At 47.8% G+C, this 21,773-nt stretch overlaps 3 protein-coding genes across 6 annotated transcripts in view; all 3 read right to left on the reverse strand.

The window, feature by feature from the left end:
- Nucleotides 1–21,773, reverse strand: part of LOC119849388 (zinc finger protein OZF-like) — an 875,044-nt gene that overhangs the window by 700,679 nt on the left and 152,592 nt on the right. The window lies entirely within an intron of this gene.
- LOC119849382 overlaps nt 1–21,773 on the reverse strand; it is a 167,972-nt gene that overhangs the window by 107,258 nt on the left and 38,941 nt on the right. The window lies entirely within an intron of this gene.
- On the reverse strand, nt 1,054–18,454 carry LOC119849425 (zinc finger protein 260-like). 4 transcript variants are annotated; one of them, XM_043503788.1, is made up of 4 exons: nt 18,319–18,454; nt 7,573–7,699; nt 4,646–4,759; nt 1,054–4,277 (listed from the first exon to the last, which is right to left on the reverse strand). In XM_043503788.1, the coding sequence occupies exons 2-4, from the start codon at nt 7,604–7,606 to the stop codon at nt 2,230–2,232; spliced, it is 2,196 nt and encodes a 731-aa protein (XP_043359723.1). In that variant the 5' UTR covers nt 7,607–7,699; nt 18,319–18,454; the 3' UTR covers nt 1,054–2,229. The 4 variants fall into 4 exon arrangements, with proteins under 4 accessions (XP_043359723.1, XP_043359722.1, XP_043359725.1 ...); XM_043503787.1 differs by lacking the exons at nt 7,573–7,699; nt 18,319–18,454 and adding exons at nt 5,908–6,134; nt 6,244–7,515; XM_043503790.1 differs by lacking the exons at nt 7,573–7,699; nt 18,319–18,454 and adding an exon at nt 5,710–5,726.

Consider the following 21,773-nt stretch of genomic DNA (forward strand, 5'->3'; position numbering starts at 1 on the left):
AATTTATCAAAATAAATTCCATTTTAAATAGTCTATACTGGGTCTCTATTCTCGTACATGCTATTTCTCTCACATATTTCCCCACACTAATTCCTTTGGAGTGAGGTTTTAATTTCAGGATTAGCCACCATTTCCCATGTAGTAGAAAGGGGCAAGGAGAGAACAAGAAGAAAACCTGAATTATATTGTAACACTGAAAGTTATCACACGATGAGAGTCTACTATTACACTAATTTACTTCATGTTAAATTTCATTGTTGCTGATAACAACTTATTCAATGATTACAAAATATAAAAGTATAGGGCAGTTTTCTCTTAATTCCCATTTCCACCTAGTGAGCTTTGTGTGAAGTCACATTCTACACTAACCTAGGGGCCTTCCATTTCTGTGAGTTCATTTCTCCCTACATCTTCTCCCAGAAGTGTGGGTGGAAGGGAGTCTCACGCTACATGGGAAGATCGCATCATGAGAAAAAACACCTGTGCTCTATTTTCACACTTTCTAATCTTTCAAAGTAGCAGGAGGAGGAGAAGTGTTACAACTGCATTAGACTTAATAGCAAAACTAAGAGACCAAACCACAGATTCTGGACTTAGCATTCATGTATCCTGCAGTCTGAACTGGGAATCTGATACATTCCCTCATTGGCTACCCTCATTTGCCCAGCATGGAAGTGCTTCTTGTCCAAAAAGGCAGCCAGATTGGGATGCACAGGCATAGAATGGCTCTGAAGGAATCAGCTGTTTCTTTCTGAGCTTCATGAAACTTTGGATCCAAATGGTAAAAGAGAGTTGTGCCCAGTGTAATCATGACATCCTTTAGGAGCGTGATCAATGCCACTTAACAGGGGATCAGGGTTCTAAGAAATAGTTTACCTGGGCCACAGGTCACCATAGCTTCCATCTCGGGGATGAAAATCAATTACTAGCACGTGCAATTTCTACCTGAGTTCTTGTCAAATCTTTGACCTTACTTGGAGTAATTTTACACTTCTCTGGAGTAGAATTCTTCACCAACCACACAACATATCAGTAGCGATATTGAGTTAGAACTCCCCCAACTATGCCCTTTATTCCTTTAATCTGGTGGCACAGATTTAAATTAGGGACTAAATTCAGGTGCTGCTTAGAATCCCTGTAAGACACCAAATTTCAGGTATCTATTAAAAATAGGTGTCTTTCTGCAGCTCTATCACATTCCACATGGATTTCATTTTCTACACATTTGCAGCATCTCCCAGGGGTGAGCTCAAGAGAAACGTCACTTCCATTTTTCCCATCCCGACCTAGATAGGGATTGCATTTCCCAAATAATAGGCAACATGCATCTGATTAGGAAGGAGATATCTTCAGGAGTGACCTCCTGCGGGCCTGGGCCACAACTGCTTTAGGAGCCAAGTGTATGGGTATTTTGCTTAGTTACGAGTCATTTTTACTAGGGAATCCTCTTCCCAGCCCTTTAGAAAAAATATTGACTTAAGCAATTGAACGATAGGGGGGATTGGGATGGTGATGGGGAATAAGGGAATCCCTCTGACTGACCCTATCTTCTTCTGTTGTTACAGAGGGGAAATGACATTTTCCCCTATCCCTGCCCTTTATTATAGTTCAATATATTTTAAGTAAGGAAAATGGTAGTAAAAATATCTGCTCTCCAACACAACCTGAAGCAACATCAGAGCAACTGGGAATGAAACCATTTGTTCCCAAAGGGGGAACTTGATGACTACCGATTGCTTTGAAATGGGGGAAACAGTATAACCGTGATGCTCACGGTTTGTTTAGACTAGGAAAAGTGGTGGAGTTTAGGTCAGGTCAAGGGGAAAGCTAATGACAACCACAGCACCTGAGCTGCATCTGCACTACATCTAAAATTGCCTTTTCACACCAAGGTCACTAACTTGAGCAGCCAATGCCATGTACAGTCTTAGTGGATGTAAAGTACAGGTAGATTTTGCCTCAGTGAAGCTTGTTGGGATCAAACCTCTCTCCCCATCCGGGAGCTGTTGAACATTCCGGGCTGGAGGGACACACATTCCTACGACTCAAAAGGAAAGGAGTTGATAGACCAGATCACAGGACTGATCCCAAAGAAGGGTGAGCTGCAAAAGGGAGAAGCAGGCAACTGATCTGGGGGAGCTGACAGACCACAGTGAAGATGGTACACAGATGACTATGTGAGAACTGGCGAATGTGATTTAATAAAAAAAAACAAATCTTTGCCCAGCCCTAATCAAGGCATTTGTTACAGTTCTGTCTCATGTGGATTTTCTGATGTCTAATAAGGTGTGAGCTGTTTTTGAAGCTTTTCCCACACTCAGAGCATGTGTAGGGCCTCTCTCCTGTGTGGATTCGCTGATGTGTGATGAGGGTTGAGCTCTGAATGAAGCGTTTCCCACACTCAGAGCATCCATAAGGTTTCTCACCCGTGTGGATTCTCCGATGTATAATCAGGTCAGAGCTCCGACTGAAGCTTTTCCCACACTCAGAGCACATGTAGGGCCTCTCTCCTGTGTGGATTCGCTGATGTGTGATGAGGGTTGAGCTCTGAATGAAGCGTTTCCCACACTCAGAGCATCCATAAGGTTTCTCACCCGTGTGGATTCTCTGATGTATAATCAAGTCAGAGCTTCTACTGAAGGTTTTCCCACACTCAGAGCATATGTAGGGCGTCTCTCCTGTTTGGATTCTACGATGTCTGATAAGGTGTGATTGCTGACTAAAGCTTTTCCCACACTCAGAGCATGTGAAGGGCCTCTCTCCTGTGTGGTTTCTACAATGTGAGATAAGTTCTGAGTGCCAACTAAAGCTTTTCCCACACTCAGAGCATGTGTAGGGTTTCTCTCCTGTGTGGATTTTAAAATGTACGATAAGGTGTGAGTGCTGACTAAAGCTTTTCCCACACTCAGAGCAGGTGTAGGGCTTCTCTCCTGTGTGGATTCTCTGATGTCTGATAAGGTTTGAGCTCTGATTGAAGCTTTTCCCACACTCAGAACATGTATATGGCTTCTCTCCTGTGTGGACTCTCTCATGTGTGATAAGGTTTGAGCGATCATTGAAGCTTTTCCCACACTCAGAGCATGCGTAGGGCTTCTCTCCTGTGTGGATTCTACCATGTGTGATAAGGGTTGAGTGCTGACTAAAGCTTTTCCCACACTCAGCGCATGTGTAAGGCTTTTCTCCTGTGTGGATTCTCTGATGTGTGATAAGGTTTGAACTCTCATTGAAGCTTTTCCCGCACTCAGAGCACGTGAAGGGCGTCTCTCCTGTGTGGCTTCTACAATGTGAGATAAGTTGTGAGTGCTGACTAAAGCTTTTCCCACACTCAGAGCATGTGTAGGGCTTCTCTCCCGTGTGGATTTTAGAATGTATGATAAGGGTTGAGTGCCGACTAAAGCTTTTCCCACACTCAGAGCATATGTAGGGCTTCTCTCCCGTGTGGATTCTCCGATGTGTAATAAGGTTTGAGCTCTCCTTGAAGCGTTTCCCACACTCAGAGCATCCATAAGGTTTCTCCCCTGTGTGGATTCTCTGATGTGTGATAAGGTTTGAGCTCTCGTTGAAGCGTTTCCCACACTCAGAGCATGTGTAGGGTTTCTCTCCAGTGTGGGTTCTACCATGTGTGGTAAGGTGTGAGTGCTGACTAAAGCTTTTCCCACACTCTGAGCATGTGTAGGGCTTCTCTCCTGTGTGGATTCTCTGATGTGAGATGAGAGCTGAACTACGAATGAAGCGTGTCCCACACTCAGAGCATCCAAAAGGTTTCTCACCCGTGTGGATTCTCCTATGTGTGCTCAGGGTAGAGCTGTGATTAAAGCTTTTCCCACACTCAAAGCATGTGTAGGGTGTCTCTCCTGTGTGGATTCGCTGATGTGAGATGAGGGTTGAACTATCAATGAAGCTTTTTCCACACTGAGAGCATGTGTAGGGTTTCTCTCCAGAGTGGGTTCTCCAATGTGTAAGAAGGTCTGAGCTCCGATTGAAGCTTTTCCCACACTCATGGCATGTGTAGCGTGTCTCTTCCAAGTTGATTCTCTCATATGTAATAAGGTCTGAGTGGCTACTCAATTTTTCCTCTGACATCTGCCGAATCTCACAGGCTTTTGCTTTTTCTGGGAGTGCACAACTCCTTGAAACAGTCTCTTTGGATCTTCCTGATAACGTTCCATGTGGTTCTACTTGCTCAGCATCTTCCTGCTGGGGATTTTCCTGCTCGTTCTCACTCACCATCCCGTCACTTGATGGGAGACAGAGAGAATCCAGACACAGGTCACTCCCTGTACCGGAAAGAAAGGAAATCTCAGACAGAGGAATGGAAAAAGGAATGAACAAACCAAAATATGTGTGGGAGATATCAAACCTATCAGGAGCTGATTTTCCCCAAACCCTTTCTCAGAGGAGAGAGGAAGGGATCAGTTTTGGCCTGCATCTCACCAGAACACTCAGGGAAAAGTGAGATCGGGGAGGGACCTGCTGCCAGTTGTCAGTCAGAATAGGTGGGAAGCCACAAGTGACATCTGCCGTAATGATTCCATTCTGCAGGGAACTATGCTGAAGTTGAAGAGCTCACAAGGTCTTTGCAGGGTGTCCCATATGTTTCCTGCATTCCCAAACAGTTTTTGAGTTGGTTTAACCAATTCCTCACCTGAGCAGGCAGCTCTCAGGAGCACTTCTTTCTCAGAGCCCTGGAGGTCTGGGACCCATGGCTTTTCCCCTTGTTCCAGCTGTGAGATCACATCAGGTTTGGAAACTGAAAACTCTACTCCAGGGAAAGAAAACAACGGAGGTCAGTGGAATTTGTTGGATACTTGTCACAAAGAATATTCCATGGTTTTAATTCCAACTTATTTTAAGGCAGTAACATCCCAAGGCTATTTTCTTTGGCTCAGAGTGGCAGGATAGTTATTATTATTCTAAATCATAGTCATTACCTTAGTGCCTAAGGAGCAACTAACAGTGGGTCCTCATTGTTCTAGGCAAAGTACAAACAGAGAATAGTAGATGGTCCATGGCCTGAAGAATTTACCATCTAAATAGACAAGACAGAACCAGAATGGGGGAAGGGGTAGAACCTATTGTTAGAATATAGGTATTCAGGGCTGCCTGTAAAGCTTATACTTTAAGAACTTAGGTGTATTTTTATCACTTAGCTACTGAAAACGGGTATAAAAACAAAGAATCAAAATCACAGTCCGCCTGTGTGTGGGCATTCTCTCACTAGGAAAGCCTCAGACTTATTCTTAGGCTAAGGCCATTTGCTAAGCAGCAGCGGCAACGATAAGCTGGGAAGCGGAGGGTCACATCCTCACATCCCAAACCAGTCACACTGACATAAGGTGGTATTGGGCTGTTAGGAAGATGATCCTGTCCGGATAGTGTCCATCACCACCAGATAAAGAAACAGCTCTTAAGATGGTTAAAGAAAACTTAGTTTGACAGCATCCTGTCTGGCAAGAAATCACTTATCAATGGTTGTGAAACCCTCATTTCTGTATTGTTTTATCTTTTGGCCTCCACTTTTACCTTGTTAATCAGTCTGGTTCTCTAATTGTTTCTGTCTGCTATATAATTAATTTTGCTAGATGTAAGTTAATTAGGGTAGTGGGACATAATTGGTTAGAGAATTATGTTACAATATGTTAGAATTGGTTAGTTAAATTTCAGTACAATCATTGGTTAAGGTATAGGTGAGAATATTACTATATAAACCTGTGAGCTCTGCCAGCAGGTCCAGCTGAACTACACTCCTGTTCAGAGACTGTTCCTCGTTCAATGCACAGAGGAAGTTTTTGCTGTGACATTGGGCAGACTTTTAAAACATAGCAGGGTTTATTAGTCAACTGAGACACAGCACTGGAAAGTCCTTAGATTAGGACAGAGAAGCGAAGAAGACAATATAGTCCATACTGGCCAATGCCCTTGAGCCATCCTGCTGTAGAAAATGGTTTGGTTTCCTTTCACTGTGCCTGTCCATTTGTCTTCGCTCCGGTAGAGCTCCCTGCGTCTGCGAGCCCAGTTCTTCTTGCTCCCAAAAAGCTCTGAGATCGATCCACCGATGGTCGATGTAGCAGGTCGAGTAAAGACATGCCAAATCAACTGCAGATCGCTCTACAGTGGACCCCTGTACTCCACCCCTGACGAGAAGAATAAGGTAAGTAGACCCAGCGGCAACTTGACCTAAGTTACATCGACCCAAACTACATTATTCAGGTAGCTGGAGTTGCACAGCGTAGGTCGACTTACCGCGGCAGTGTAGACATAGCCTAAGCTTGCAACAATTAAGGGCCTTATATTAGGTTGAGGCTTCGTGGGAGTAGTTATGCTGAAATCTGGCCTAAGGAGAGAATCCTAGGTCAGATATTTTGCACCCTCATTTTGAGAAAGTAACAAGTAACCATAAACAGGTGCAATACTCCACAGGATTCTGAAAGAAGGAAGTTTGGGGCGGGCTTTCACAATTAGGTTGCTATGCAGTATCTCAGCAGTTGGACCGCATTCATTTAATTAACTGTGAGTAGCCATGTACAAAGGTAAGTTGTACCCCAATACGTAACCTTATAGGTGTAAAAATTGTACAGGCTACACTACCACCCTGTGACATCATCAACAAAGTGCCCATTTGTGCCTGGGGAGGGGCCCTGCTATGGGAGGGAGGAATGCAGCAAGGACTGAGGATCAGTGGCCAAGGTCACTGTGCATAGACATGGGGAGGTTATATGAAGAGGGGGGTAATAAGTGGGAGAGGGAGGTCAAGAGTTAAAATAATATTTGGCTGGAAAAATGTTTAATGAAGTGAAACTGAACAAAAATAAAACTGGAGTGTAGGCTCTAAAGGAACAAGGCTTGGGTAGGGATTCAGGGTTAAAGGTCTGGGATCCCCCACAGCTCTATATCCCCAAACCTCTCCTCCCTCCCACTGACTCACCCAGCCCACTTCCTGGGGTGCCCTTCCTCCATCCTCCCCTACTCTTCTTCCCATTACTCTCAGCCGGCACCACCTCCTGGCACCGTGGGAATTTCTTGTGATCCCTCCTCATCTCTCACTACCTCATCCCACCCTGCTGCTTCTGAACTCTAACCCTGCACACACTCTCCCCATCTCCTGGCACCCCAAAATTATCTACTCCCCCCTTCTCCTCCCCTCCTACTGTTCTGTTCTCCCTTCACCCGTGGGGTTCTGAAGGGCAAGATTATTCGCTCGCCTGTTAAAAGAGGAGCTCATCCGACTGTCACACAAGCCATGCATGAGTCATACACCTATTTACTCAATTTAGAATTCTACAGGTGACATATTTTCCTCTTAAAATGAGGAAAAGGCATGAAAGCTACAGTTATTAATGTAGTTATTAATGTATCCAATAAGGATACATTAAATGCAATTTTAAAATGACTGACAGCACCAAAAAGGCACATGTCCAAAAATTATACTAGTGGGTGGGAGATAAGGCAAAAAAAGGAGGGGCAAGGAAACTTGTCAAAACTTCTATGACAAATAAAAGTGTAAAGTTATTACGACTCAGGCTCTTTAGAGACCCCACAGCTTCTAATAACCAAGGAGGTAGGACTCCTTACCCAGAAAGATCACTGTCTCATAGTTCTCCTGCATGACATCCCTGTAGAGGGCTCTCTGAATGGGGTCCAGCAGATCCCCCTCTTCCCTGGTAAAATACACAGCCACCTCCTCGAAAGTCACCGGCCCCTGAAAGAGAAAGAGTCCAATACTCAGTACCTGCTGCCCCAGTCACAACCCCACTATTCACAGAACAGGACCACCAGGTAAATGGAAGTTACGTGAGGCACATGTTAACAGAGTCCCAGCCCACCTTCCTTAGAGCAGTTAGGAGGCATCAGAGGGTAGAAAGAGAGAACTTTGTGTCTCCCAGCTGGCAGACACAGGCAGGGTCTTCATGTTTCTCACTTAGCTACTAGCCAGAGCTTGTTATAGGAGATGGGGCTGTCTCTGGACCCTGCTGATGGCTCCCTGGTAGGAATCCCAACACTCTCCAAATAAAATATATGGAAGAAAGGGGAAGTCAAGAGTAAAGAATATAAGTTAGAAGGTCAGAATTGTAGAAAATTGGTCAGTGAAACTATCAGAAATCAATGATCAATCAATGAAAATAAGAAGGAAGTTTTTAAAAGTATATTAAGTACAAAATTAATCCTAACAATAGTAGTGGAAAACAACTAGACAGAAATGGCAGAATTATCAAAAATAATGCAGAAGAGGTAAAAGCGTTCAATAAATATTTCTGTCCTGGATTTGGAGAAAAACAGATGATCTACTCATATTATAAGATGTTGATACAAACATGACACATGCACACAAATAGGAAAATCATATTCAGGAAATCATAACAATTTCCCCACAGGAGTTTTCCCTGCTAATGGACATTTTAGGTTCTGCCACACTGTGAAGCATAGAGTGACCTTATTCCAGTATAGGCCTAGCCCCCTCCCACCAGGGTGTAACCCTCTGAGACATGGTGAAACCCTCCCAGTAACAGAATCTCTATATTACACTTATAAAGTTTGCGGATGATACCAAGCTGGGAGGGGTTGTAAGTTTTTTGGAGGATAGGATTAAAATTCAAAATTATCTGGACAAACTGGAGAAATGGTCTGAAGTATATAGGATGGCATTCAATAAGGAAAAATCCAAAGTACTTCACATAGGAAGGAACAGTCAGTTGCACACATACAACATGGGAAACGACTGCCTAGGAAGGAGTACTAAGGAAAGGGATCTGGGGGTTATAGTGGATCAAAAGCTAAATATAAGTCAACAGCGTTACACTATTGCAATGGAAAATCAATCACCGAGAGGTAATGGGCCCTGGGATTGGCCCATCCACCCAAGACGGAGTCGTCATTTCTCACTAGTCAGCTGGCAAGGTAACGCAAGGCTCAAGTGACCAGCCTTGCTCCCTCCCAAACTATCAGCGGAAAACTATTGGGGCACCACCAAACAACTGAAACTGGGGATGGGGGGAGCTGACGGTAACACAAATTTAATCATCCGAAATCCCAAATATGAATAGTTTAAAGGTACATGTTACACACGTATGGGGTGGAGGGGCAGGCCAGAGTGTATAGGGGAGGGGGCCTGTTTGGAGGAAGGGCACACTGGGCAGAGCTAGGGCATGGCTGGACTAGGAGCAGAAGGCCCAGCTGGGGCACAACCATGTCAGAGATTTCTCTCATTGGCTCTGTTACAAACTGCCCATGACAAACACTTGAAAGAAGGGGAGACAGAGCTGCAAATGGTGGCAGGAGAAGGAGGTGGGAAAGGAGAGAGACATTTGAAAGCATGTCCATTATTCCCATTCCCCCATAACAAATAAAAGTACAGGAGAAGGGAGCTGCACTTCAGAATCACCCAGCACTTATGTGGAGAGAGCACTGGATAGGGACTATTCCTGGCTCTGGCACAGGCCTACTGGGTGATCTTGGGTAAGTCATTGCACTTCTCTGTGCCTCTGATTGCAAACTTGTGTGAGACCCAAAACTACCTATAGGGCTGCTAACTCCTCTCACCAACATCGCTCTGTGCAAAAAGCGAGAAAATTCACTTACAAAAAACATTATGAATGCAGGATTTGAGGTTGTGTGGAGCTGTCTGCGCCTCCAGAAGAGAGATCAGCAAAACTCAGACTTGTAATAATCAGGAAATGCAGAGATAAGGTACACACAAGCATAATCCTAATTCTGACCCATGGGAGCAATGACACTTTCTTTACTCCTACAACACACCTATGTGCACCCGGCCATTTGAGATAGTGCCTATTACTAAAGTATGAGGGAAAACAACCACCAGGGCACACAATAAAGCACTTTATCTTTGCTAAGACGGAATTTGGTTTTAGGTGAGCTGCACCATACAGGAGCTACTGACATCTGTTCTACACTCGGATACTGAGCCTGCTCCCCAGAAACAGCTACACACTTGGTCAATTGAACACCTCTTCACCCCTTTTTACAACTCTCATCCTTTCTCAAAGAAGTTCCAGCTGACATTCTACATTCACTTACCCATTGTTAAGCACATAGAGTGCTCTCAGATCCCACCTCACTGCTGATCATTCCCATGGCAAACAGTCCCATTTCCTCCTGACAACATGCCCAGCTCAGTGCAGAAATGATACAGACTGGAAGTTCAAGGTACACCTACACCTCTTTCCTTTAATCGCACACACGGGGGGACTCAGACACAGAACTTCTCATATCACAATCACACCTCCACCAAGCTGTTCTAACTAATGTTGCTACCTTTCACTGCAGCTACACCTAACACAGTGGTGAGTGCAGGCAGCTACCTCCCAGTGGCTGTTGTCAGCTCCAGGGGGCAGAGTTAAGGTTGCATTGGCATGCACATTAGCTCTGTATTTCCAAGTTTTTGGAGGTTTGACTTTTGCTGAACTTAACATTCTGGCAGGGCCCAACATACTGCTTGGCAACCTACATTAATGAAGGTGTCAGTGACTGGATGAATGTTTAGTAAATACCCAGAAAGTGATGGATCCCCATCCCTACCTGCCATTCACACAGGTAGCAGCAAAGCCCGGGGCAAGGCAACTTTCAGAGGCTAAGAGAAGGGGATAGAGCTTATAGTTTCTCTGCCAGTCAGGAAGGTGTAGCAGCGCGGGAAGACTGGCAGCTGATAGTTGGAGGGGTGAAGACATTTGGGGTAGGGTGGGAGCAGAAGCAGCTGGGACTGGGTAACCGGGGGCAGGTCAGTCTCCATGGGGGACACTTGCTCCTCCTGTGCCCCTTCCACAGCCTCTTGTGAGTAAAGAATGACCACTCTGTCCCCACCCCCAGAGGCAGCCGTGTCTCAGGACTCTCCCAAGTTGCACCCACTAACTCTCTTCCCATTTGGGGTATAGCTCAGGGCAACAATTTCCCACCAAGATGAACCCAGCTGACTGCTGGCTGTTTTGGTGCCACAGGGGCCTCTGGTAGGTGAAAGGCAGAACTGCAGCACTTCTCAGGCAGAATGTATTTTCTTCAGAGAAAAAAAAGAAATTCTGTGCTGGACGTGAATTCTGTGCGTATGCAGTGGCGCAGAATTCCCACATGAGTAACTCACACCCGGCACAAACATAACCTGCTCACTCCCATCTTTTCTCCCTATGTCTCCAAGTCCCAGAGCTGCTGCTGTCATTAATGCACACAGGCTTTCTCTCCCGTTAGTGCTGGCAAGACCCAATCTAGTTACAGGAATGAACCCTTATTTTCCCATCAGATGGGACAGTCTCAGCTGAGGAGGTGAGAGTGGAAGGTGGTACAAAGGGAAAAGAGTTGTTTTAGCCATGTTGGTCTCAGGATATCAAAGAGAGGGATTTTTAATTGGTTCTAAAAGAAATTACCTCGAAGAGATCTGAAAGTGGCAGAAGGAGACATAAACAGGAAGAGAGAGCTCAGGATGCTAAACCAAACATTTTCAAGCCCCTGAAAGAAATTATATTTCCCATCTGCCCTTCTATGTGTTTGTGTCTTATATGAGGGACCACTCCATTCCTCTCACAGCAGCAAGGGGAGACTGCAGCGAGCCCCAGATGCCCCTTCCCCATCCTGGAATGTGAAAGATCCGTGTGCTTAGGTTCCATACTGGCCAAAGGAGTTTACAAGTACTCCCTCCCCAGACTCCACAGGGCAGCAAGGGATAATTAGTGGGTTATGAGAATTAGAAGATGAAAATTCATTAAGAACAATGACATTTGTGTGTTTATTATTAAATCCCCAGACATCCATCAATCCCTATCCTTCTTCCGATGAGATATAAATATCCAACGGATTCAGCTACTGATCCTACAGTGAGTTTCTGCCCCTCCCCATATTCTATAGCAGCACTTTTAAAAACAGGCCAGGGAAACGTAAATACTTTGAACCAAATTCCAGAAGCTGCTGAGCATGCACAAGTTAAAATGACACCCAGGCTCCGTTTCTCCAAGGACCTGGCTCCTAGTGCAAAAGTATAGACATTCCCCAGAAATCTGAAAAGGCAACTTCATAACTGATAGAATGTTATTTATCTATTGACTTCTGGGAATTACCAATAAAAGAAACAACCCAGTGAAGGTGATACCATGAGGGAAAGATCTCATGTGTCTTTACAAATCAGTATAATCTAATTTGGGACTTTATACACTAAAATGCCTTATTCATAGCCCCATGACCATTGCCTGGTATCATTATGGGGCAGAATTAAGGTTGGGTGCCTTAGCTGTGAATTTCCATCCCCTAGCATACTGTGATTGCTGTTAAGTGGGTTTGGCAAAATTCATTTGGTCTATTTCTTTTTTTAATTTCAATAGAGGATATTGATATTTATTTTTAAGCCCTTTTTTCAATGTTTACAATTTCAATGTTCAGATCTGTGGGAAGTTATGGGAGTGGTCAGACAACAATTATTTAATTATAGTAAATGTTGAGATTCAAAAAGCCAAATCTTTATAACTGTTCAAACACAAATTGTCAATGTCACATGCAAAACATATATTGCAAATATCCATAAATCAAACTCTACTTTCTCCAGAAGCATTTCTATATTTTACCTATATAATTATTTTTTCATCTGTGTGTGTACAGTGAAATGAACATTTACTGCAATTTATTCATAAAAATCCAATCCTTTCAAGCGTACTTTTAAGTAATGAAGTACTTTAATTCTTTTATTTCCTAGATAATTACATCCTCCCTGTGATGTATTTTATCTCAGTTACGTAACCCCATTGTGATGTAGCTCCTGTCTGGGAGCTCTGCTGAGGCCAGTGGCATTATGATCAGAAGGTGACACTCTGACACATGAGCAGAGACACATGGGGGAGGGTGGAGGATGAGGTAACATGGAGACTACTAGGGTTGAATATGACCCTGCAGAGTGTGGGGAGCAAACTCCCTCTCAGCCTCTCCTACCTCCCAGAGTCAGTAACTCTGATAAGTCATTCCCTGAAATCTAAATAGCCCCAGTATGTGAGAGAGTGATTAACACCGGTGCCTTAGGGGCTGCAGCGCCAACCCCCTGCCTGGACAAGGGGAATGAAGAACTGCAGTAGAAATGGATTAGGCTAGGAGAGGGCACAGCTGATGTGGGACTGGGAGCTCAGTTGACCAAGGGGCCAGAACTCATGAGGGGTTGGGACAAAAAGTTAACAGGACTCAGTAGAGGAATGTCTGTGTATTTTCCCCATTTACCATCCTGCCATGTATTTAATTTAGAAACTTTTCATTCACATTTAAACACATTGGAGCTAAGCTGTGTTGAGGCATTTCCACTTACAGTGGTACAGTTTTAATTAGGTGGTTAATCAGATGCGAATGCAACACAAAGCAGTCAATAATTGGTGTGCTTTCATTCATTAACTTGTCTGTGTGCAGTGCATAGCTTTTTTAAAAAAAAAAAGATGCTGTGAGTGAGTGTCAAAATTTCAGGCATTAAGGCATGGAAATTATGTGTCAGTTCAGTTCTCATTCGTTTATCTCGTTATTTTAATTTCGGTTTTGAATCGGTATTAATACTATATTGTTTTCATAGTATTAGAGTCTATTTGTATAATTGTTTGGAAGATTTCATTGGCTATTGTGAACCAACCATCTTAATCTTTTATTTTGAGATTACTAAATACAATCCAGTGCACCACTCCTGAAAGACTGCAAGCCCTGGCCAGTGGCATGCTCCCTAGAGAGCAAACACCTGACAAGCCCTTTTACCCTAAAAAGTGCTTTTGGCTCTTTGACATTGTTTTGATGCCACCAGAAAATGCTATAGGTAACCAGGTAATTACAGGTTTCAGAGTAGCAGCTGTGTTAGTCTGTATCCACAAAAAGAAAAGGAGGACTTGTGGCACCTTAGAGACCTGTTAGTCTCTAAGGTGCCACAAGTACTTCTTTTCTTTTTGCAGATAATTACAGCATACCTTAACTAGGTATAGTTCTACTAGCTATGTGCCAAAATTCAAATGGTTCTGTTTGGTTTATCTTTCATTCAGCTTTGCAATTATTAGATCCCATTTAAAAACTGGAACTGAAATAACCAAAGCAAGTTAAGAAGAGAGTGACATCGGGCATAGGTGGGGGTAAAACAATAAAGGGAAAGAACTGACTATGCAAAAAAAAGAACAACCCAAACTATTAGGGCCACTGATCCCCATCCAACTGAATCTATCCAAGCCAGGCATATCAAGCTGGGTCCCTGAAAAATCGCCCATCCCGTCTGGCAGTGAATGCCGCGTGTTCCAGATGGAGCTATGGTGCGTGCGTCTGCTCTGCTGACGTGCTGCTTTGGTATGGAAGGCACCACGGCCAAAGGGAGCAGAGACATGGACTCCTACAAAACAAAATTCCAAAATTGCATCCCCTCCCCACCTCCACACTATCTGCCATCCCCTCCCCCACCTCCACATGGCCACTCTCAAGCCTATTGCTAACAGTTCCTTCCAGTCTTCAGCAGTGTAAATAAATAAAACATGATCTCCTTCTGTGAGAAGGTCACTTTTTTTTTTTGGACAAAGGAAATGCAGTAGCTCTAATCTATCTGGATGTCAGTAAGGTATTTGATACAGTTCCATATGGGAAACTGTTCGTTAAATTGGAGAAGATGGGGATTAAGATGAGCACTGAAAGGTCGATAAGGAATTGGTTACAGGAGAGACTACAAGGGGTCGTGGTGAACGGTGAGTTGTCAGGCTGGAGGGAGGTTACTAGTGGAGTTCCTCAGAGATCAGTCTTGGGAACAATCTTATTCCACATTTTTATTAGTGACCTTGGCACAAAAAGTGGGGGTGTGACACAAAGCTGGGAGGGATTGCCAATATGGAGGAGGACAGGAATATCATCCAAGAAGATTTGCATGACCTTGAAAGCTGGAGTAGTAGAAATGGGATGAAAATCAATAGTGCAAAATTATGCACTTTCGGGACTAACGACAAGAATTTTTGCAATAAGCTGGGAATTTATCAGTTGGAAGTGACGGAAGATGAGAAAGTCCTAGGTGTATTGATTGATCACAGGATAATTATGAGATGCCAATGTGATGTGGCCATGAAATAGGTTAATGCAATCCTAGGATGCATCAGGCAAGGTATTTCCAGGAGACAGAGGGAAGGGTTAGTCCTGTTATACAAGGCACCGATGAGACCTCATCTGAAATACTGTGGGCAATTCTCATCTCCTGTGTTTAAGAAGGATGAATTCAAAGTGGAACAGGTGCAGAGAAGGGCTACTAGGATGACCCGAGGAATGGAAAATCTGCCTTACGAGAAGAGACTCAAAGAGCTTGGCTTGTGTTTAGCCGAACCAAAAGGAGGCTGAGGGGAGATATGATTGCTGTCTATAAATACATCAGAAGGATAAATACCAGGGAAGGAGAGAGTTCTTTAGGTTAAGCACCAATGCTGGCACTAGAACAAATGGATATTGGCCATCAATAATTTTTGGCTTGAAATTAGGTGAAGATTTCTAACCATCAGGAGCGAAGTTTTGGAACAGCCTTTCAAGGGAAGGAGTGGGGATGGAGGGGCAAAAACATAACTGGTTTCAAGACTGAGCTCGATACCTTTATGGAGGGGATGGTATGATGGGACTGCCTACAATACCATGTTGTTGATCTGCGACTGCTAGCAACAAATCTCTCCAACGGCGTTTGATGGGAAACTAGATGGGGAGGGCTCTGAGTTAGTACAGAGACTTCTTTCCCAGATGTCTGGCTGCTGGTTCTTGCCCACATGCTCAGGGTCTAACTGATTGCCATATTTGGGGATGGGAAGGAATTTAGCCCAGATTCAGATTGGAAGAGACCCGGAGGTTTGTTTTTTTGCCTTCCTCTGCAGCACGGGGCATGGGATGGGTCATTTGCAGGTTTAAACTAATGTAAATGGTGAATTTTTTTGTAACTTAAAGTCTTTAAATAATGATTTGAGGATACATTGATGGTGATCAGGGCCCCATCATGCTGCGCTTGGTAGAGAACCTGACTGAGATCAGCACCCCCATTGTGCTGGGCACTGCACAGACTGGGGGAAGGACTGTCCCTCTCTAAGAGATCACAATCCAAGTAAACAATGGGTAGGAGGAAAACAGAGAGAGGGGCTGGGACTTCCCCGAGATCACCAAGCAGGTCAGTGACAGAGCCAGGAAGAGACCCCGCTAACTCCAGAGCCCCCTCACCCGCAGCTTGGAAAGGCCCCCGGACCCCAGTGTATTAGGATGCTGGAAGAGGTGGTTTGTCCACAGATGCACAAGCTGTCTTGGCTGGGCAGCTCAGCTGCAGTCCCTGCACACAGCTGGGGAGGTGTTCCCTGGGTCAGGAGAAGTCAATGTCCAGTTCTTTGGGGCTGTGCTCCTGGCTCATACCTCCAGCACTCACTGCTGCCCCTCTGTTACCAGCTGCACTGTTCAGCCAGCCCCAGGCCTCAGTGAAGTCAGTGTCCCCCCCACCCCCACCCTTCATGGTGGGACATGGTGCACCAATGCCAGAGTGCACTAGTGTAAATTGTCTCCATACTAAGGGTTTGCACCAGTGCCTAAAACACCAGCATGGCAGAGACCTTCAGTACCCGAAACAGCACTAGAAGTGGGATCCATTTCTAGGTCTGCCATGGACAGCTTGGATAACCTTGGACACGTCAACGTTTCTCCCCCCAACTTTAGTCTATTTACCCAGCTGCCCACTCACTGGGGCCTCCTCTCTTTCCAGAGCTGCTCACCACTGAAATCTGTGTGGGTGTCACCAGAGCCAAGGTAGTTCAGCTCTGGAAGAGTCTTACAAGGGTGGCTGCGGAGTCTCTTTCCTGGAAGTTTTTAAGAACAGGTAGAACAAACCTCTGTCACAGATAATCTACATGCACTTGGTCCTGCCTTGGCAGAGAGAGCTGGACTTGATGACACCTTGAGGTCCTCTCCAGCCCTACATTTCTATGCTCCTATGCAATATATACGTATAAAAACACAACATACAGAATAAAACCCACCACCACAACAGGTCAGGCAATTTAGGGAAAAAAAAAACAAAACAAAAAACCCTCCAAAACTCCACTCCACAGCATCCGTCGGTTGTTGGTCAGCGGTAAAATCTGAGTGTATTTCCCATCACTATTTGATCAATGAACCGAGAGAGAAGAGGCAACATTTGCAGAAAAACGTATAGTCCCGCTGAAGAATCGGAGAAAAGGGCGAAATCTGAGATGTGGTTCGTATTTTATCATTGGCAGACAGGGCCCAACGCTCAGGGCCCAGCCCGGTAGAAACAGGCGACGAGGGAGAAAGTGGCAGCGGCGGGGGCGGGGATTTTAGGATATTTTCTATCCATCTTTGAGAGTTGTGGGGGGAAAACGGGTCACAAACTCCCCCTTTGACAAGAGGAGAGAAAAACCCCCCCAGAGCACGGGTGGGGGATTTTATGGGGGCTATGGAAGGGGGGGCAGTTTGAAGGGATTTTATGGGGCTATGGAAGGGGGGGCAGTTTGAAGGGATTTTATGGGGCTATGGAAGGGGGGCAGTTTGAAGGGATTTTATGGGGCTATGGAAGGGGGGCAGTTTGAAGGGATTTTATGGGGCTATGGAAGGGGGGCAGTTTGAAGGGATTTTATGGGGCTATGGAAGGGGGGGCAGTTTGAAGGGATTTTATGGGGCTATGGAAGGGGGGGCAGTTTGAAGGGATTTTATGGGGCTATGGAAGGGGGGGCAGTTTGAAGGGATTTTATGGGGCTATGGAAGGGGGGGCAGTTTGAAGGGATTTTATGGGGCTATGGAAGGGGGGGCAGTTTGAAGGGATTTTATGGGGCTATGGAAGGGGCAAGGGGGGGCAGTTTGAAGGGATTTTATGGGGCTATGGAAGGGGGGGCAGTTTGAAGGGATTTTATGGGGCTATGGAAGGGGGGCAGTTTGAAGGGATTTTATGGGGCTATGGAAGGGGGGGCAGTTTGAAGGGATTTTATGGGGCTATGGAAGGGGGGGCAGTTTGAAGGGATTTTATGGGGGCTGCCCAGCACAAACAGACACAAAGTGGGTCCCCCCCTTCACAGGGGCCGCGGGGGGGGGCAGTTTGAAGGGGCCCGGGGAGGGGGACGGGGGGCAGCAGCGGGGGATGGGCGGGTGCAAGACACACCCCTCCCCCCCCCCCCCCGGGGTTCCCTGGCTGCCCAGAGACACTTCAAACCCCCCCGCTACGGAGGCCGAACCGGGACCAACCAGCGCAGCCGCCGCCCGGCCCCGCCCCGCCCCAGCTTCCGGGGGGAGGAATCTCGGCCCAGTCCCGTCCCCTCCCCCCCCCGCGAGGTGCGGCTCGGACCCAGGCCGGGCGCCCCGCTCGGCTCTTACCGGCTCTGCCGCGGGCCCCGCGCTTCCCCCTCCCCCACAGCGGGCCCCGGAAGTGACGCACCCAGCGGTGCGGGGAGGGGAGGGGCAGGCACGTGACGGTTGCGGCCGTTAGGGCGGTTGGAGCGCGGCGCGCGCGGGGCTGTGAGGCGGCGTTGCCCCCCCCCCCACGCCTCCGTTGGGGGCGGGGTTCTCCACAGCCCCGCCCCCTTGCCCCGCCCCGCGCCCCTCCTGTGTTCGCGGCCCCGCCCCGCCGGGCAGGGGGCGAACCGGGCCCGGCCCCTCCCCCCGGCAGGAGCCTGTCCCCGCCCCCCACGCGGCTCCCGCCCCTCCCCCAGGGTCTGCGCGGGGGGGGGGCGGCAGTAACCCCTCCCTGCCCGGGGGGGAGGGGCAGCCCCTGGGCCGGAGCTCGGAGCCCCCCAGCCCGGGGGGGGGGAATCCCCTGAGCCAGTTTCCTCGGAAGAAGGGGAGGAAAAGCCAGTTCCCACCTCTCCCTATTCCCGCCCTGCGGTGGGGGTGGGGGTGGGGGCTGCCCCCCCCGGGGGAGCTGATCTGGGGGATCCCTCCCCCCATGACTCCTTCGGCTGGGCTCCGCCAGTGGGTCGCAGTGGGTCTCCCTGGGAGAGTTTCCACCGGGGAGCCGTGCAATCCAAACGGCTCCCGGCCTGGCCCCAGCTACACGGTTTGTCTGCGGGGAGGAGAAAAGCCCCTGGGGGCACCTCTGCTGCGACCTGAACTCAACCCTGCTCCGAACGCCTCCCCTTTCCGCCCTCCCAGGCCGCAGAGCCCTGGCCATGGCTCGCTCCAGCTCCTCCCGGCCTCCCCTGGGACGGGGAGCGCAAACAGGGGCAATGGAGCCCGCTCAGGTCGGGATCCTGGTCAAGAGCGAGGAGCAGCAACTACCCGGGAGGGAGGAACTTGTGGGGAGTTTGGTGTGGAGGTGGGAGAGGGCAGGAAACACCCAGGGTGGATAAAAGGAGGGGGCCAGGGTGAGACACACCTGCAAGGGCTTGTTTCACCCGGGCCCGTGAGTCCAGGAACAGATCCATGAGGTTTGGGGGGGTGGAAGTTCCCAAATTTGTGGCACAGGAAACAACCCCCCTGGAGAAGGTTGGGAAAAATTACCAGCTCCCCAGTGCTGGAGCCACTAGCCAGAGTGTAAACGGGTCCCGCTCGCTGCAGGGGAGTCTCCTCGTGGCTGGGTCTGGGAATTCGCTTTCACCCCATCTGCCACCCCCTTGCATGACTTGCCTGGGCTGTGGCCCCTCTTGGCTCTCCAGCCAGGTCTCTCCGTAGTGCCCCCGCTTCCGGGGTGGGGGGAAGTCCCACTGGAGAAGCCACCCTGATGGCACCTCAGATGATTTCCTGTTCCATGTCCCCAGATCCTGTGCTACTGTCCCCGTGGCTGTTAGGGGACCCCAGGTAACCTGCTGGTCTGGGTTCTAGCCCAGGGGCCCTCTGACAAGCAATCCAGGTCTGGGGCTGTCTCCCTGGGCTCCTTCCTACCCTACCTCTCCATCTCCTTGTCTAGTCTGGTTTCCCTCCAGCTCCTTCACCCTTCGCAGTGTCCTGTTGGACTCCCCAGTGCAGGGCAGGACCCCAGGCTTTACCCTTCCCCTGGATCTCTTACTTGTCTCTGGCCAACTCCCTCTCCCTCCAGGGAGATGCTACAGCGCTCTTCCTGGCTTAGACTCCTTACCAGCCCCTCTCCCAGCTGGGCTTCAGCTGCAGTTAGGCTTTATAATCCCTGGCTTCCCTCCAGGTGTAGCCCATAAAGTGAATTGGTCCCTTCTGTCCCACACAGGGCGTGTGTAGGGTGGACACCCCCTCACAGAGAGACAGGTATGAAGGCGGTACCCACCAATGAGGATTAGGTGAGCTGCTCCCTTCCCTGCCTTCCAGCTGCTGGCCATGGGGATTCCTACCGGGAGAATGTCCTTGGATGCTGCTGAGGGCTCCATTTTCTGTATTGGCCTTTAGCGAGTAGGAGTGTGACAAATGTGAAGACCCCTATTTCCCTCTCTCTGCTGGGAGGGATAAGGAGCTCTCTCTTTCTCCCCTCACTCTGATGGCTCCTGTGAGAAGAGTAGGGGTGGGACTCTGCTGACTGTGAGCCTCCTACAGTTTACAGTTAATTGGCTCTGCTCCTCTGTGAATAGTGGGGTTGTGACTGGGGCAGCAGTTACTGAGTGGGGGACTTTTGTGCTTTCAGGGGCTGGTGGCTTTCGAGGCGGTGGCTGTGTATTTCATCGAGGAAGAGTGGGCTCTGCTAGGCCCCCATCAGAGAGCCCTCTACAGAGACGTCATACAGGAGAACTATGAGAATGTGATCTCGCTGGGTAAGGATTCCCATGCCTTTGGCTGTCAGAAGGGGGAATAAAGAGTTAAGGTTCACGTCACCCTCACAGTGCAGCCTCAACTCTGCTCTGATTCAGCAACACCCCGACATGCCAGTGACCCACACACCAGCACTGAGCCCTGCCCTGCCCTGCCCTGCCCCAGAACACTGGGAACAGAGCCCAGGAGCAGAATAGCACAATGTCTCACATCTTCTCGTTACTAAGGTAACATCTGGATTCACGTCTGATGTGCGGAACAGAAGCAGCTTTCGCTCAAATGCTGAGCCTATTCCATACAAACTATCACAGACGTGCAAAATATTCCTGTATTCAGAGAGCTTGAAGCACTGGGCCTGGTGCAAGACCGGAGGCCTGAATCAAAGTTAGCAAAAGCCTGTGCTATGAACCAAAGTCAGGCCCCGTCACAAAGCGGATGCTTGCTTATAAGTTCGCTGTCCGGTACGTGAACTTGGCCAAGGCATGGCTAGCGTTGCAAAAACACAGGCATTCCTAAGTAGTATTAGGTACTGGCTATTCATGTGAATACATTCCTGGGAGATGGGTCAAGAACACACCGACCCCAAGTAAGAGAAGGGTGGGAGGACAGAATGATGGGTGGGGATGTTTTGTTCAAATCAGCAGGTACAAGGTGCAGGGTTGGTGGCTAGCCACATCAGGAGTGTAACATGTAACTTGTTTGTATCAACGTGTAACAGAGAACTCATAGGAGGGGCACCTTTGTCCAGCCCAGGGTGCAGCAGACAGTCCCACTGATGACTGAGCTGATCCATTGTCACAGGCATACGTGTGTTAGTTTATCTATAGCTCCTCTAGGGCGCTATCAAATATACCCCCAGATGGCTGACATCCCAGTGTTGAGAACACTGCCTTCATATCCTTGTCACATCCTTGTCATCTCTGCTAAGCTGCTCCAAGCCATCACTCCCCCCTTCAATTCCAGTACAGCTGACACAGGGCACACAGACAAATCTAAATGCTGGTATTCATGTCTGTGGAACACAACACATGCAATAGCATTGTCTCTTCATTCTCCCTTGTATCTATGACAATGCGGGGTGTAATCCAGACTAGAGATGGGTTGTGATATTGGCTGGGACG

Source organism: Dermochelys coriacea, chromosome 28, assembly GCF_009764565.3.
Source record: "Dermochelys coriacea isolate rDerCor1 chromosome 28, rDerCor1.pri.v4, whole genome shotgun sequence".
NCBI lineage: Eukaryota > Metazoa > Chordata > Testudines > Dermochelyidae > Dermochelys > Dermochelys coriacea.

Coding starts and splice junctions, on each gene's coding strand:
- LOC119849425 (XM_043503787.1), bottom strand. Junction 4,760..5,907: donor TGGCTCAAGGGCATTGGCCA/GTATGGACTATA, acceptor TCCCTGGAGTAG/AGTTTTCAGTTTCCAAACCT. Junction 4,278..4,645: donor CCTGAGAGCTGCCTGCTCAG/GTGAGGAATTGG, acceptor TTTCCGGTACAG/GGAGTGACCTGTGTCTGGAT.